The sequence below is a fragment of the Pleurodeles waltl genome, chromosome 2_2 (genome assembly GCF_031143425.1).
Source record: "Pleurodeles waltl isolate 20211129_DDA chromosome 2_2, aPleWal1.hap1.20221129, whole genome shotgun sequence".
Lineage (NCBI taxonomy): Eukaryota > Metazoa > Chordata > Amphibia > Caudata > Salamandridae > Pleurodeles > Pleurodeles waltl.
Window position 1 is genome coordinate 943,814,884 of NC_090439.1, and position 15,878 is coordinate 943,830,761.

At 38.5% G+C, this 15,878-nt stretch overlaps 1 protein-coding gene across 1 annotated transcript in view; it reads right to left on the reverse strand.

Moving 5' to 3' along the window:
* Positions 1-15,878, reverse strand: part of CSMD3 (CUB and Sushi multiple domains 3) — a 2,682,374-nt gene that overhangs the window by 594,751 nt on the left and 2,071,745 nt on the right. The window contains exon 35 of the mRNA XM_069220640.1: positions 13,825-13,949. Coding sequence (XP_069076741.1) covers positions 13,825-13,949 — 125 coding nt within the window. The remainder of the gene's footprint in view (positions 1-13,824; positions 13,950-15,878) is intronic.

The window sequence follows — 15,878 nt, forward strand, 5'->3', positions numbered from 1 at the left end:
CGCTCTACGGTTCGCAGTGCAGAAGTACCAAAATTACCTCTCTCGGGACGCACCATACGAGTGGTCGGTGTGGCTAACCAGTACCTGACTAATCCAATCACTGATCCAGTGCAGGTTGAAATCGGAAATTTTCAGGGCCTGCATAGATTTGTTGTGTGCGACTCAAGCCCAGTATCCTTATTAGGAAGAGATTTATTATGCAAAACCAAATGTTCGATTACCTGTTCCAATGGTGGAATAGAGGTACAGACAAACAGTGATGATGAGGGAGATGAGGGTCAAATCATGGAAGAAAGAGGAGAGATAAATGAAGATTACCCTCTAATTACTCTATTCCCAGTGTTTACCTTGATCGATCTACCTGCTGATCTACAAGGATCCGTAACAGAGAAGGTGTGGGATTTGACTGGAAAAGAGGTCGGATTGATCAAGAGAGTAGGTCCAGTCAAGGTGCAGATAAAGCCAAATGCAGTGTTCCCACAAGTGCCACAATACCACATGACTCAGGATGTCCTTATTGAAGTGACACAGATAATTGCCGATTTTCTCAGACAGGGAGTTTTGAAAGAAGTCCTGAGCAGTCCGTGTAACTCTCCTATTATGGGTTTGAGGAAGCCCTGTGGAAAGGTCCGAATTGTGCAGGATTTGAGAAAAATAAACGAAATTGTGATAAAATGCTGCCCTGTGGTTCCCAACCCAGCGGTAATAATGTTCCAGGTTCCTTGTGATGCTGAATGGTTTACTGTAGTAGACTTATCACAAGCATTTTTCTCGATACCACTTCACGAAGACAGTCAATTTTTGTTCAGTTTCAAATTCCTGGATAAGGTGTACAGTTGGTGCAGAATTCCTCAGGGGTTTTCTGAGTCACCATCCATCTTCAATCAGATATTGAAGAAAGATTTGGAACCTCTTGTGCTGCCTTTCAATTCGACTCTCGTGCAGTACATTGATGATTTGTTGATTGCATCCAAAACCAGAGACAGCTGTAAATATGATACCATTGCATTGTTGAATCATTTGGGAAAGAACGGACATAAGGTGTCACCCAAAAAAACTGCAGTACTGTCAAAAAGAAGTAAAATATCTGGGGCATCTGATTGAGAAAGGGTCCCGAAGAATATCAAAAGAGAGAATAACAGCTGTTTTACAAATGAATCCCCCAACAACAAAGAGAGATGTCAGAATGTTCTTGGGAATGGTGGGCTACTGTCGGCAGTGGATACCCAACTTCTCGATCATTTCAAAGCCCTTAATAAAATTGACAGGAAAAGAAGTCAAAGATGAACCATACACAATCACTTTGACAAAAGAAGAGCTTGAGTCATTTTTAGAGCTGAAAGAGTGCATGTGCAGGGCTCCAGCATTAGGAATGCCTGATTATGAGAAACCTTTTCTGTTGTTCTGTCATGAACGTGATGCTTGTTCTTTGTCTGTTTTAACACAGGTCCACGGAGACGCAAATGGCCCTGTAGCATATTTTTCAGCTACTTTGGACCCTGTCGCAGCAGCCTTACCGGGTTGTTTGCAAGCAGTCGCAGCAGTTGGTCAAAGCCTTTGACAATGTGAGGGCATAGTCATGGGATACCGTTTGACAGTATTGGTTCCACATTCTGTCGAAATTCTGTTGACACGAACTAAGACACAACACATGACAATTGCACGACTTACCAAATATGAGACGATTATTCTGGGGTCACCCAATGTTGCATTGAAAAGATGCACTGTACTGAACCCGGCAACTCTACTTCCCAATGAGAATACAGAAATAAAAGATGGGGAAGAATTTGAGCATGATTGTTTGGAGGTGACTGAGCTCTGTACCAAACCTCGCCCAGATATACAGGATACCCAGTTAAAAGAAAACGATTGCATTATGTTCGTTGATGGGTCCTGTCTAAGAGATTCATCAGGGACATTGAGAGCTGGTTATGCAGTATATACCATATCTGGCATAGTCGAAGCCTCCTGGCTCGAGAAAGTGTTTTCTGCACAGGTGGCAGAATTAATAGCCCTCACAAAAGCCTGCCACGCTGCTGTAAATTTGAAAGTCACAATCTATACTGACAGCAGATACGGATTTGGAATTGTACATGATTTTGGTCAACTCTGGTCACAGAGGGGTTTCATGACATCCTCTGGTTCGCCAGTGAAAAATTAAGAACAAATAAGAGATTTGTTACATGCGATTCAGTTGCATCTTGAAATTGCCGTGGTGAAATGCAGTGCTCACACCAGATCACAAGACTTTGTGTCAATGGGGAATGGTTATGCAGACCAAGTTGCAAGATTTTGTGCATTAAACTGTATATCATTTAAGGAGCAGTGGGAACTGTTACCACAACCAGAGAATGACATGACCTTAAGCCTAGCATTATGAGTGGTTGATACCCTTGATGAATTAAAGACATTGCAAAGCCGCGCTAGTAAAGAAGAAAAACGTTCCTGGCAGAAAATGCAGTGTGTACAAAGAGCAGATGATATATGGGTTTCAGAAGAGGGAAAACTGGTTTTGCCAAACAGTCTTCTGTCACAAATTGCCCGATTATACCATGGGCAGGCACATTTAGGAAGAGATGCCATGATCAGATCCTTTAAGATTGATTGTTTCAATCCAAAATTCAGACATGCCGCAGAAATTACTTGTCACAGGTGCGTCATCTGTCAACAGATGAACGCTGGAAAAGGAACCGTGGTAACTCTGAGCCACATTGGGAGAGCTGTAGGTCCAATTAATAAAATACAAATGGATTTCATTGAAATGCCTGTTTGTGGAGGTTTGAAGTACGTGTTAGTGATTGTGTGTGTTTTCAGTCATTGGATTGAGGCATATCCTACACGTAGGAATGACAGTCTTACATTTGCAAAACTACTACTCAGAGAATTAATACCAAGGTTCGGGTTTCCGGTTTCTATAGAATCAGATAGGGGGAGACACTTCGACAATGAGGTGATTAAACTTCTGTGTGCCGCACTCAACATTGAACAAAAGCTGCATTGTAGCTATCGCCCTGAAGCATCAGGACTAGTTGAACAGATGAATGGTACTTTAAAATCAAGAATAGCAAAAATGTGTACAGCAACAAACATGAAGTGGCCAGATGCATTACCTCTAGTGCTGATGTCTATGAGAAACACGCCAGATAAGAAAACGGGACTGTCCCCCCATGAAATCCTCATGGGCAGAGCAATGAGGTTACCGGCGGTACCTGCAAATGCACTAGTGAATATTACAGATGATATGGTGTTGGATTACTGCAAAAGTTTGGCTGACGTGATTCGCTCTTTCTCTCACCAGGTTGAAGCTAACACGTTACCACCAATCGGCGAACCAGGACACTCTCTGCAAGCTGGAGATTGGGTGGTTGTCAAGAAGCACGTGAGAAAATCGTGTCTTGAGCCGCGTTGGAAGGGGCCATATCAAGTAATATTGACGACCACTACTGCTGTGAAGTGTGCCGGGGTTCCCAACTGGATACATGCCAGCCATACAAAAAAGGTAACGTGTCCTGTTGAAGAGGAACCTGAAAATTCCGGTACAGCAACTTCAGGAGGAGAAGTCTCAGAGTCAGAGATTAGTCAAGAAAGATCTGAGACTACAGGAGAGCCCGCTGAGAACAGCCTTGTCCCTCAAACTATCAGTGAGTTCGAGAGAGGTGACGGAGTGCCAATCTCAGTGGAGGCAGCAGGAGAACAAAGGCAAGGAGAGGTTCTCCCAGAAGCAGATGAATACAATTCAGAGCCTGAATACAGTATCGAACTGGAAGACAACAGAGGAAGAGAAGTGGTAAATTCGAATCAAAACAAATCAGAATCTCCTGAACAAGTTGTAAGCCTATCAGGAGAAAACACCATATCACAAGAGGAGGGTGCTGTCCAAGGTACCGAAGGGAAACGCCGAAGCAAGACACACAGTGGTGACAATTGGCCAGACAAGCCACACCTTAGAATAAGAGAAATAGCAAACGAGACAATAATAGAGGAAAGCGATACCTCACAAGCAGACGATCTGAGTGAAGGAGAACAACAAGGTGAACGAAGATTAAAAAGAAAGAGAATAGCAAACAGAAGATATACAGGTCCTGAATGGGCATATGCTACAACCTCTGAATGGCAACAAGAATTCTTAGCATTCTGTTTTGATCGAGAAGTACCAGGCCAATACTACGGTACCTGATAAATATACAACAGGAAAACTGAGATAAGATTGAAATTGTGAAAGAAAAAGAAAAAAAAAAGTCTTGAGAAACTACCGGAAAGTGACATTAAACCTGAATTTGACTTAAAGAAACCTGATTACGACAAGCTGCTAACCTGAATTGACGAAAAGGGGTTCTGGAGTGAGTGAAGACGCTGTAAAAATACGCAGAAAGAGTTTGCTTCTCAGAGTTGATTGTTGATCTGCTATTCTGATTCTATACAAACATGGCTTATAGTAGCAAAGGAAGTAAGGTGTGTGGTTGGTTAGGACTTATGATAGGTGTTGTATGTGCAATAATGATTGTGGGAGTGATTGTAGGAATGCCATGGAGAGGGAGTGAAACTATTAATGCAACTTCAAAACCTAAGACTACTACTACTACTACTACTACTAATAAACTATCACCATGGGAGAAATTCGAGCAAGACGCAAGAGAACTGCATGAGGGAACTAATGCAAAAGGGGAACTTTCTACTAATGTTTTCTATCGCTTACTAAATGAGTATGTGGAAACTATGGATGCGAAAGACTGTTATGTATGTACTAAAATTCCTTCATCTGTGCAGGAGGGAGTTACTTATCACAGCCTTCCTCTTACGTATGGAATCAGCTGTAGCTTGCTATTAACAAGATTTTATGATCAAGAGCATGTGCAATACTTTTATTCAAATTTAGATGTTGTGTTTTCTTTTGTGCCTGTTATTGAATTCTTAAATAAGTTAGCTAAAGAGCATGATATTAAAATAGTTAGAGGATTCTTTGAGCCAACACTCACATTTGGAACTGCTTATGCACATCGCAATAATTTGACCTGCTTACTATCTCCTGTAGAGAAAAGCTTTTTAGATCACACAGATGATAGACGCAAGGCACTAAAAGAAAGATTAGAAAAAGGTTTAGAAAAACGCACTTATGCAAATGACTACGCTTATACTGCAATTAAAACACAAGGCAAATTAGCTATAGATGCATTACACGTAGGTAGACTTTGTATATATAGACCAAAATCTGATCAAGACAATTTGTTTGTGGGAACGAGTGAAGGTAGGCATGTGTTTCTGTTTCAGAGTAAATGGACCTTTATGTTAAATGGACAAGACCCAGCGATTCCTGGAATCTATTACATCTGTGGGTTAAATGCATATTACCGTCTCCCTAAGGGATGGTATGGGACATGTTATTTGGGAATAGTATTCCCAAAGATTTACCAGATTGATGACTTAAAACAAATACCTAAAACGTCTGAATTACAACATACAAGACAAAAACGAGAATCAGTGGCGGCTGTCATTGGTGACATATTTGGAGCTATAATCCCTTCAGTAGGGGTTATCCTGAATTCTATGAAAATTCAAAAGTTGTCTACTATTGTGGATAACATGCTGACAAATTTTACAGGAGCTATACTTCTGATGGATACTGAACTTGCTGCAGAAAGAGCTATGACTCTTCAAAACCGGCTTGCTTTAGACATTCTTTTAGCAAAGAGTGGAGGTGTGTGCAAAATGCTTAATGAACGTCATTGCTGTTCATTCATACCTGATAACAGTAAGAAAATTAGAAGCATGCTTACTAACCTTACTAGAGATAGTACAGATTTGAAGGATCTAAAAGAACCTGATGTTTGGGAGAAATTTGGGAAAGGAATTGCCCGAGTGGGAAGCTGGTTTAACAACATTTGGAATGGGGTACTTGCAAAAATTATGGTGGGTCTATTAATTGTTTTGATTTGTTTATTGGGATTATGGGGACTATGCAAAATTAATGATAAAGTGAAAAGAAATTGGACTAAAAGAACCAAAAGAAATGAAGAAAGTGAAAGAGAGAAAATGTTCAATGAAATATGGGAAAGCTCACATAAAGGGCAGGATGTTGAAATGCGTATTATGCGCAAAGTGAAAAATTAAGATCAAAAGATTTTGTGATGACAAGCGTCATCAGAGGAGGGACTGAGAGAGCGTAGTTTAATATTACATATTATAGACGTGAAATGCTTATGATTAACAATGCTGCATTAAATAAAATATTCATTGAAACATATTCATTAACGTAAAGGATTTTCATGTGTGTGAACTAATGTCAACTGTAAGAAATAATCGTTCATAGATTGCCAAAGCTGTGCACATTAAAACACATAAGACTGCATTCGTTAGAATCATATATCTTAAGTTAGCGTGAGTCAAGCAAAGCTGTGTAGCTCTCATATTAAAGCGTATTTTTCTGTCTCTTCAGTGTACTGACTTGCAAAAGACCATGACCCAGCGATTGTTCTTTTTCCTTACTTATTTGATACAATGCCCAACTCTCCCATCCGCATGCTAGTAGCTTCTAGCTTAACAGATATGTACTTCGAAACATTAATGGACACTTCCAAGGACGATGAAGCGAGAAGAAGAGAACTTTTGACCTGATATGTGTAAAGTCGATGAAGTAACCCCGGATGAGCCACCTACGAAAATACGTCAATTATGAAGACCAATTAGAAATTAGGAAAGTATCAAGAAATTACAAAATGCATTACTTAATGTATAATTTGATAGGTTACCAATGGTGGGGTGTGTATTGACTGACCAATAGAATTTTGGGGGAATGTATTACTAAAAAGGGATAAAAACCCATGACACAGGAGACAAGAGAGCATTAGGTAGGGAATGATATCGATTGCATCCCGAAACTCTGTCACTCTATCTGGTGACTTGAGACTTAGACAAAACCATCCTTGCCCATAGACTGCCCCCATTACACCTTTTCTCCTTATGAGGAAAGTGACCCTTGCTTTTAACTTAGATAGACTGACGGTGATCTAACTGATGTCCTGAAGACGAAGACTGATCCTGTATGCTGACCTATTCAGAGGAGGGTAATTATAATGTTGCTACTGGAAATTCATTTATATGCCTTTTCTTTCTAGGTACCAACTGCTGTATGTTTTGATTAGAGACCTTATTTAGATGTTTTTCCAAATTTATGTTTTAAATTGTTTTGCATGAAGTCCAACATGCTAATGCTAATTAGAGGTTAGATGAGGCATCCATTTAGACTGACAAACTGACGTGACTGACTTGGTACTATGCTGAACTTGTATTTCTAGAAGGATCTATGTATTACGATCTGCTTATAATTAACTGATTGTCTATGTTTCTGATCTTTGCAATATTGAAAGTCTATCATGATTGTCATCTTGTGATTATGCTTATTTGCTTCTTGATATTGAGATTGACGCATTTGCTATTAGATTGTAATCAATAGGGAATAAAACTCATAAAACTTCATTAAAGTGTGATTATTCATGACTGAAATGTCATGGTTGCGCCGAAGGCTTATTAATGTCTAAGGTGGGATATATTTTGGTGCTAACTGTTGATAATGTTATTGACATATTAATCGATATATTGATCAGTTACCTCGTCCTACGGTGTCTCACCACTGGGTCCAAAGATTCATCGGCCTAAAACAAGTCCTGATGTGTATAAATTAACATAGACGGACGCGTTAACAGTTCAATGAAAAAAATCCACATATTCAGCTAGAGGTTGTAAAACATATTGGCAACCAGCCACAATAGGTCTTCCAGGGGGCTTTTTCTCATCTTTATGAATCTTACAGAATGTATAAAAAGCTGGTATAGTATAATCATCTCTATTCAAGTAGTCAAATTCTTTCTGACTGGTTGGAGAGTCAGGAGGGTTGGTGCTCTCCTTCTGTCCCTTGGATGTAAATGGATTGTGGACAAGAGGTGTCACCAGTGCATTTGTATCAAAACACAAAAAATGTCTTTGTTGCTTTGCTATGTTGATGTATATATTATTAGTGAATATATAAACATTATTTATTTTCCCAGAAACACATTACATGCTGTTTGAAGATGTATTCGTTTATGGAATTTAATCTATGGTTAATTACAACATTAATAGTATTTAATATTGCTGAAATATTTGTATGCAAATGATATCTCCATAAACATTGTGTGCTCTACAGTTTAGATTGCCCAGTTGTGAGGGGGATATTGGGTTACCCTGTTTATATGTAACACTTTCTAAAAATGGAATTTCAAAATAGTTATAATCAATTCAACTTCATAAGTAAAGAGGATATGAAACATGATGTAGCTACTCCTTTCTGACTGAGAATTACAGCTTAAACATATATTAACTAGTTCACAATGCTGGCCTATGAGAGGTGAAGGCCTCACAGTAATGACAAATTACTTTGGGAGTTTTTCATTACCAGGACCTGTAAAACTTAAAAGAACATGTACTGCCTTTTACTTATGTAGCACCGTTCCCTATGGGCTACCTAGGGCCTACCTTAGGGGTGACATATGTAATACAAGGGGAGTTTAATATTTGGCAAAAGTTTTTAAATGCCAAGTCGAAGGGGCAGTCAAACTGAACAAACGGCCCTGTAGTAGCAGGCCTAAGACATGCTTACAGGGCTACCCGAGGGGATGGCACAATCGGTGCTGTAAGCCCACGAGCAGTATTTATTTAACAGACACTGGGTATATGGTATTCCACTTTACAAGGGACTTACAAATAAATTAAATTTGGCAATTGTGAATACACCAATATTGCCATGTTTAGTAGAGAAGCACAAGCAGTTTAGCACTGGTTAGCAGTGGTAAAGTACTCAGAGTCCTAAGGCCAATAAAAACGATACAGCAAAAGCAGGAGAGGAAAGTCTGGTTTAAAGCCACCCTAAGGATGCCAGGTCTAACAAACAACTAAAGAATTTTGTATATTACAAACCTTTACTCAAGATAGTAAAAATATCCTGAACAAATTTGAAAACACAGTCTGGGACAACATCATTATGGAGCTTGTGACTTTTGATCTAGTAAGCTTATGTACTTATATTACGAAATATTTTAGATTGAAAACATTTAAGTTTTTTCTCTGGACTCATAAAGCTGGTCATTATGAGCACACATGAACACAAATGCATGATATTGGAAAAGAGATTATCGTTCTCTCAAAAAATGTTTTCCTACATGCCAGTGTGTGGTATTGCCAAATGCATGGTACAGCACTGGGGTTCTAGTTTGCTTCCTATTATGTCAACTGTTTTTACTGACTGGTTTGAAAGGAAGCATGCCCAGGGCAAACACAGCAGTAACTGGACAGATCACATATATGCTTGTGTGAAGGTAAATCGATGATATTATGTGGAATTATATAAGATACAAAATGGGGGAGCATTTCACATGAGATATACTACTTCACAGTATGACCTTTTATATACTACAGATTATTACTCATAGGATCACATTACTGTACTTGCTTATTGAACAATCATTTAAGAGCATCCACTTAAAAAACAGTCTTCATTTCTTTCATGAAGATTCCTCCATTAATCTCTACAATTCATCTTAAAAATGTAAATTTGATATCTGTTCATTTTTTATATCAGTCCTCAAAGTCCCTTTTACATAATTTATCAGTTGTTATCCCTACTAAATCACATTGCTTTGAGTGGCTGAATTACTATTTTAGTCATTTCTCCAAATGTGTTGATAAGATTGAAAGAAGATGTGTTGGCTCTTCTTTTTTCACTCTGTCTGTTTTTTGGTAATTTTGGTTCTGTAACACCAATGTGCATTTATTATCCCTTTGGGGTTGGATTTTCAATTCAGGTCCGATATTAAAAAAACAGGCGGACATCAATGTGTCACTTTTAAGATGACTTGTAGGGATTAACAGAGGAATCTTCACAAAAGGAAATCGTCAGCATTTTGTTGGCATAGAATTAGGATTTGCAGAAAACATAAATTTGTTTTATATCTTTATATCCTCTCAGGGCCATAATCATTGCACCATTAGACATAAAGTAGTCTTAGCGCTAGAGTCTTTCCAACTTTTTGTAGCCTAGCTCTGCCTCGCCTTGGGCGTACAAGTACCATGGGGTAATGAGAGTAGGCTCCTTACAGTTGAAGCTCCTATAGGGCAGAACTAAATCTATAGCTGCCACTACCTATTTAGCATATTTTGTACATCCCCCATGTGTTTGAATCCAACTTACTACTAGTGTTCATGTCCCTCAGTCTGTGTACAAAGTTTGAGGTTGAGAGTTTTGCACATGGATGCTTCTGCTGTGCTTTAGATAGCAACTAATTCCCATCGTAGAGGGATAGTTAAAGTAAAACAGCACTAAACAGAGATCTTCTACGCCATCAGACCACTGTCAATAAAAAGAGCTAAATCTTCTGGTCAACAAATGTGGTCCTGTGTATGACCTTTAGAGGGAATAGGGGTCCTTGACTAAAATAGGAGTTCAAAAGCAGGTATGTCACATATACATTTCTCAGCCCTGGCACTTAAAGGAGGGTTATCCCCAATGTTAAAAAAAGCCGACTACTATAAAATTTGAGTATGATAAGGAAAGTGGGAATATAAAGACAAGGAAAGGAGCAATGAAGGGGTCATGACACTGTGCTTTTACTTTTAAATGTGTATTATTCTGGTGTTGTTCTTTGTGATAATACAAGTATCACTTTGTGCATTTTGAAACACAACATAAGTTATTTTGCTTTCTGCTAATGTTCTCTCATCTCTTTGAGCTAGTTAAATTGTATTTGTGTAACCTAACACTGTGAGGACTTTCTTTTTTATTCAATCAAATTGAGATATATTACTAAGCTTGGTATGAAAGACTTTTTTGATTATACGAATTAGTACATTATTAAGGGCCTGATTTAAAGTTTGGTGGAAGGGTTACTCCATCACAAACGTGACGGATATCCCATCCGCCATATGAAGATTCCCATAGGGTCTAACTGGATCATAATACTGCGACGGAATGTCTGTCACGTTTGTGACAGAGTATTCCCCTCAGCTGAGACCTAAAGCAGACCCTAAATTATGATTTAAGATATTTAAGGTGTACATCTATGTATTTATTTACTTCCTGTTTTTTAAAACCCTAGGACAATATCTTTATAAAACATATTTATTTATGTTATCATGCTGACTGTCGTAAAATACAAACTCAATGGAGGAATTTAGGCTCATATTTATACTTTTTGACGCAAACCTGCGCTAAGGCCTGGTTAGCGTCAAAATACATTACGCTAACTGGGTAGGAGAGGCGTAGAGAAGACTGGAGATTGTGCGGGAAAGAATGGTGCTAGTCAGGTTAGAGTCAAAAAAAGACTCTAACCTGACTAGCGTCATTCTTTTTTACACACAACCCACCATGGACATGACTCCTGTCTTAGGGAAAAAAGGAGTCATGCCCCCCAGCCCAGTTGCCATGCTCAGGCGACCTTTGTCCCCTGGGCATGGCCATTGGGCACACTGCCATGTAGGGGAGGCCAAGTTAGGCCCCCCATGGGACTTTGCAAAAAAATATTAAAATACTTACCCGGGCTTACCTGGGATGGGTCCTCCCATCTTTAGGTGTCCTCCAGATGTGGGTTTGGGTGGGTGGGTGTGTCCCTGGGTCCAGGGAAGGGCACCTGTGGGCTGTTTCCATGGTCTCAGACCATGGAAAAAGGCCCACAGGTTCCCGAACGCCTTCCCTCACCCAGGCTTTAAATAATGTTGCTAAGCAGGCTTAGCACCATTATTTAAGGCCCTCCTCCTCCCGTGAGTGATTTTTGCACAGGAGGATAAATAAGGTGCTAGGGCCTTTGAGTCATTTTTTTGCCCGGGAACGCCTACCTTGCATCTCATTGAGGCAAGGTAGTTTTCCACAGGCAAAAAAAGACTTTAATTCCAATATTTTGACACTAGACATGTCTAGCGTCAAAGAATAAATATGGAGTTAAGTTTGCGCCGGATTTGTGTAAAAAAAAAAAAAAAACAACGCAAATCCGGCACAAACAGAGTATAAATATGCCCCTTATTATCAAACAGGTTATTGCAATAATGAGGCCCCTAACTGTATATGTGATTAACACCTGGTTATGTAACAATATTTATTTTCTCTCTCCGGCTATTAAAAGAAAACAGGTCTCTAATGGAATATTACCTAATTGCTGCTAAATTGTATATCCAGAATCAGCTTATATGTGTTTTTCAAATAAAAAATATATATTCCTAGTGTGCCTAAATTGTTTACAGCCCTGAGACAGATCCTTTATGGAACAAACCATGCTGGCTGTTTGCATTTTCTAAATAATGGACTTGTGAATAAAGAGGTTTGAGTGAATATAAGGACTACTGTGCTTATATCAAAAAAGAAAATTGAGTGGCCATCAAATCACTGGTAATAAAATATATCTTCGGTTTGCTTATCCAATTTTCATCATTTTGAAGTGTTTGCTTAAACATTTTTTCTATATTTTCCTTAATTGGTTCGGGAATTGTATTGTGCTCTTAACTTTATAATTGTTGGTACTGCCTGAACTTAACACACATATCTCTTGTCAATTGTCAGGTGGGATTGAGCAAAGTTTCCTGGAGACACGTGCATAGACCTTAACACGGTGTGTTTTTTAAGCTAACAAAGCCTTTCCAAAGTAATAGCCCAATTCCAGACACCAAACATCAACAAACTATAATTATTAGCTACCAGCCCTGACGACTTTGAACAAAAAAAGTACAATTTGGCTAAGGTGCTTCTATTTGCCTATCGAATCCACACAGACGTAGTTAGGTTTTGGACATCGAGAGCTCTGCCAGATGTTACAGTCACTATTTGCTAACTTTACCAGATCTGAAGTCTTTGTGCTTTCACTTGGATGAGTACATCACTGCTCTCCGTGGCATTTCCTTGGGCTGAATTAACTCGCTGGTTGTCCACGGGCTGAATTTTACATTACTGGTCTACGTCACTTCACCATTATTTCAGAGACTCGTTATCAACTAAATTCACAGCATGTCTTCATGATGATAAGAGTATCATAAAAGTGGTGGTGATGTGGCTATAAGAGGATCAAGGATAGATACCCTTTTCCATTTGATACACAGAATTGATAGCAGACATTTAAAAATATTTTACCCTGGAACTTAGTATATTCAGAAATGTGTGGCATTCTTGACAGTTCTTGGTATACTTACCTTTGACTCTTTGTATTAACACAAATACATTTAAGAGCGTTAGTTTTATATTTAGAGGCCCATAAACGAAAATCAAAATAAAGAAAAATGTCTAAGTTTCTGCATAAACAAAAATGACGTTCTGTAGTACAATATCTGGATATTACATATGTTTGCAACATGGGCTCATAGGAATACTTCCTAGAACGTATGTGTATTTGCCACACCTAAAATCTGTATACTAGAAGACATATGCATTAAATATGTAAATGAGGAAATCTGAAGATGGCATGCCTAAGAACTGGAAAAAAAAAGAAAAAAGAAAGAGTCTCAAGATGCAATGCATTTTCTATTTTGCGAATCAAGTAGGAGGTTGTCTAATTTCGTATTTCAGTGAAATGCAGAGTATCTCTACATTTCGAAACTCATGCAGTGTGATTCCATGAACATTTTCTCTAAGAATTGGTCCTCCGTGTATCCTTTCAGAGGAAATGTATCTCGGTGGAATAGTGCATGAATTCAAGATGACAGTTGCTAATAGCTTGCTAGAACTTTTATGAATATATTATTCTTTTCATGCTGTCATTTTGAAAAGATTACCTTCAAACATATGACAATTGAGAGCAAATTGCACAGATTTTTTACCTGAATGCCAGCTCCCTCTGGCACTGTGATCTTCCACACGCAGTTCAGATTGTTATCATAAGGCTCGGGATAACCAGGAGACAAAACTGTCCCTTTGCGCTTAGTTAAAGTTCCACCACAGGGTACTGAAAGCAAATTCCAAAAAAACATGAATCAATGAACACAGAGCTGTAAAACAACTGTCATAGCCTGAAATAACAAGCAACAAAGCTAGTCACAATAACCATGCTACTGGGAATTTAAACTGAGCTTCAAGTGGGATGGAAATGGTGGAATGATCTACAACACGTGCGGTCCAAGAAGCATATGTAAGAAACCTCAAAAAGAGACCTACCCTTTATATATAAAGTTGCTGTCTAAAGCACTTGAAATAGAATCATAGGCTTAACCAAAATCACAAAGCGTCTTTAAGGGAAAAAATAACCAAATTAAGCCTGCAACAATGTGTATATATATATATATATATATATATATATATATATATATATATATATAAAATAATAGTACATAGAGTACTGTTATCACGCATCACAAGACTTGACAAAGCTAATTTAAAATAAGCAATGATAACTTAGTCACTCCATTGAAATGAAATAATATTTTAGGCCCACGTAGGGCAGTGATAATCACCAGTATCAACTATGACCTTTTGGTCAGTGTGACTAACAGGAAATCCCATTGACTTAACTTTTTTTATGTTCTTCAGCCTGTCCTTTTAGAGCTTGGATTTAAATTATTCTTGAAAAACATGCCTTGCCACCATACATCAGTCTTTTTCATGTCCTCAAATTTTCGGTGGCAACTTTACGGATGTGCACAGAATAAAGGAATCAGCTTTGACAATCATAATACCACCAAAACTGAAACCAGAGGGATATATACTAAGTACCATAAGTCTGGTGACCATGGAACCCATTTCCCTTCAGTTGAGGCTGCACTTCTTGGGCACATCAACTAAAATAGGACCAATCTACAGGACAACATGTATTCCCAAATGGATTCCATTCTTCTGGCCAATGTACAGTTACCACTGGTGTCATGTGAACTTTTACACAATAGGTTATTTCCTAGCATATCTGGTATATCATATTGGAAAATAGGCATGCCAGACGGTCATGTGAAAAATTCAGATGTCCAACCCACTGTCAAGGTTCAAAGATTCACAGTAGCCCCTATTTTCATGGGAAGGTGGACGTTCAAAACATATGAAGCACGTCATATTCCATTTCATACAAATCCTAATGAATATTTGCAAAAATAAAGATATTCAGGTTTTCTGTACATTTTGAACCACTATCTCTCAACACTATTTAGTTTACAAAAGGCGAATACATATTGCTGAACATCTATGAGCTTTGGTCGTCAAAATGCATTTGCAGATGAGATAGATAAGTGGTCTAGACTCCTGTAGCCTTCATATCTCAAACTTCCTTTTTTTTAACAAGATGTGCCGGAGTCTTAACATTTAAAGATGTTTCCTGGTAGAGCGACCGGCAGGCAAAGAGAGTAGTGGAATGGGTTTTCCCATCTAACATAGTCTCGGATTCAATATAAGCAAAAGTGGAAAATACATTCTCATGATTTCTTTTTTCAAAATCCCCAATTTGCCACTTTTTAAAAAAATGTTGGCGTACATAACTTATTAGCTGTAGAGGGGTTGATTCATAAGAACATTTATGAGCATGATAGGTAGTACACGAGTACTTTTTTACATACTCCTGCATGCGTTTGTCTGTGCCATTCCTTTTGAGGTCTGACAAAGAGACAACTTTAGCTGTCTCGTCAGCCTTAAGATTTTTCTTTTTAAAAAAAAGAGGCGTAGGGGTTTATGTAGAAAGACATTATAGAGTGTGTAAAGTAGTACTCTTCTAGAACTCGTTTATGACTCGTTAATTAGTGAATTTCCCCCAAAACACATCAATGGGAATATTTAGGGAATATTCATACACAAATCGAAAGAGCTGCCATAACAATAGGGAGCTGTGCGTTTCAGAGCCGATTCACAAAGACTTGTAAGAGTATTTGAAAGAGTAATCCTGTGGCGCTATTTCCCG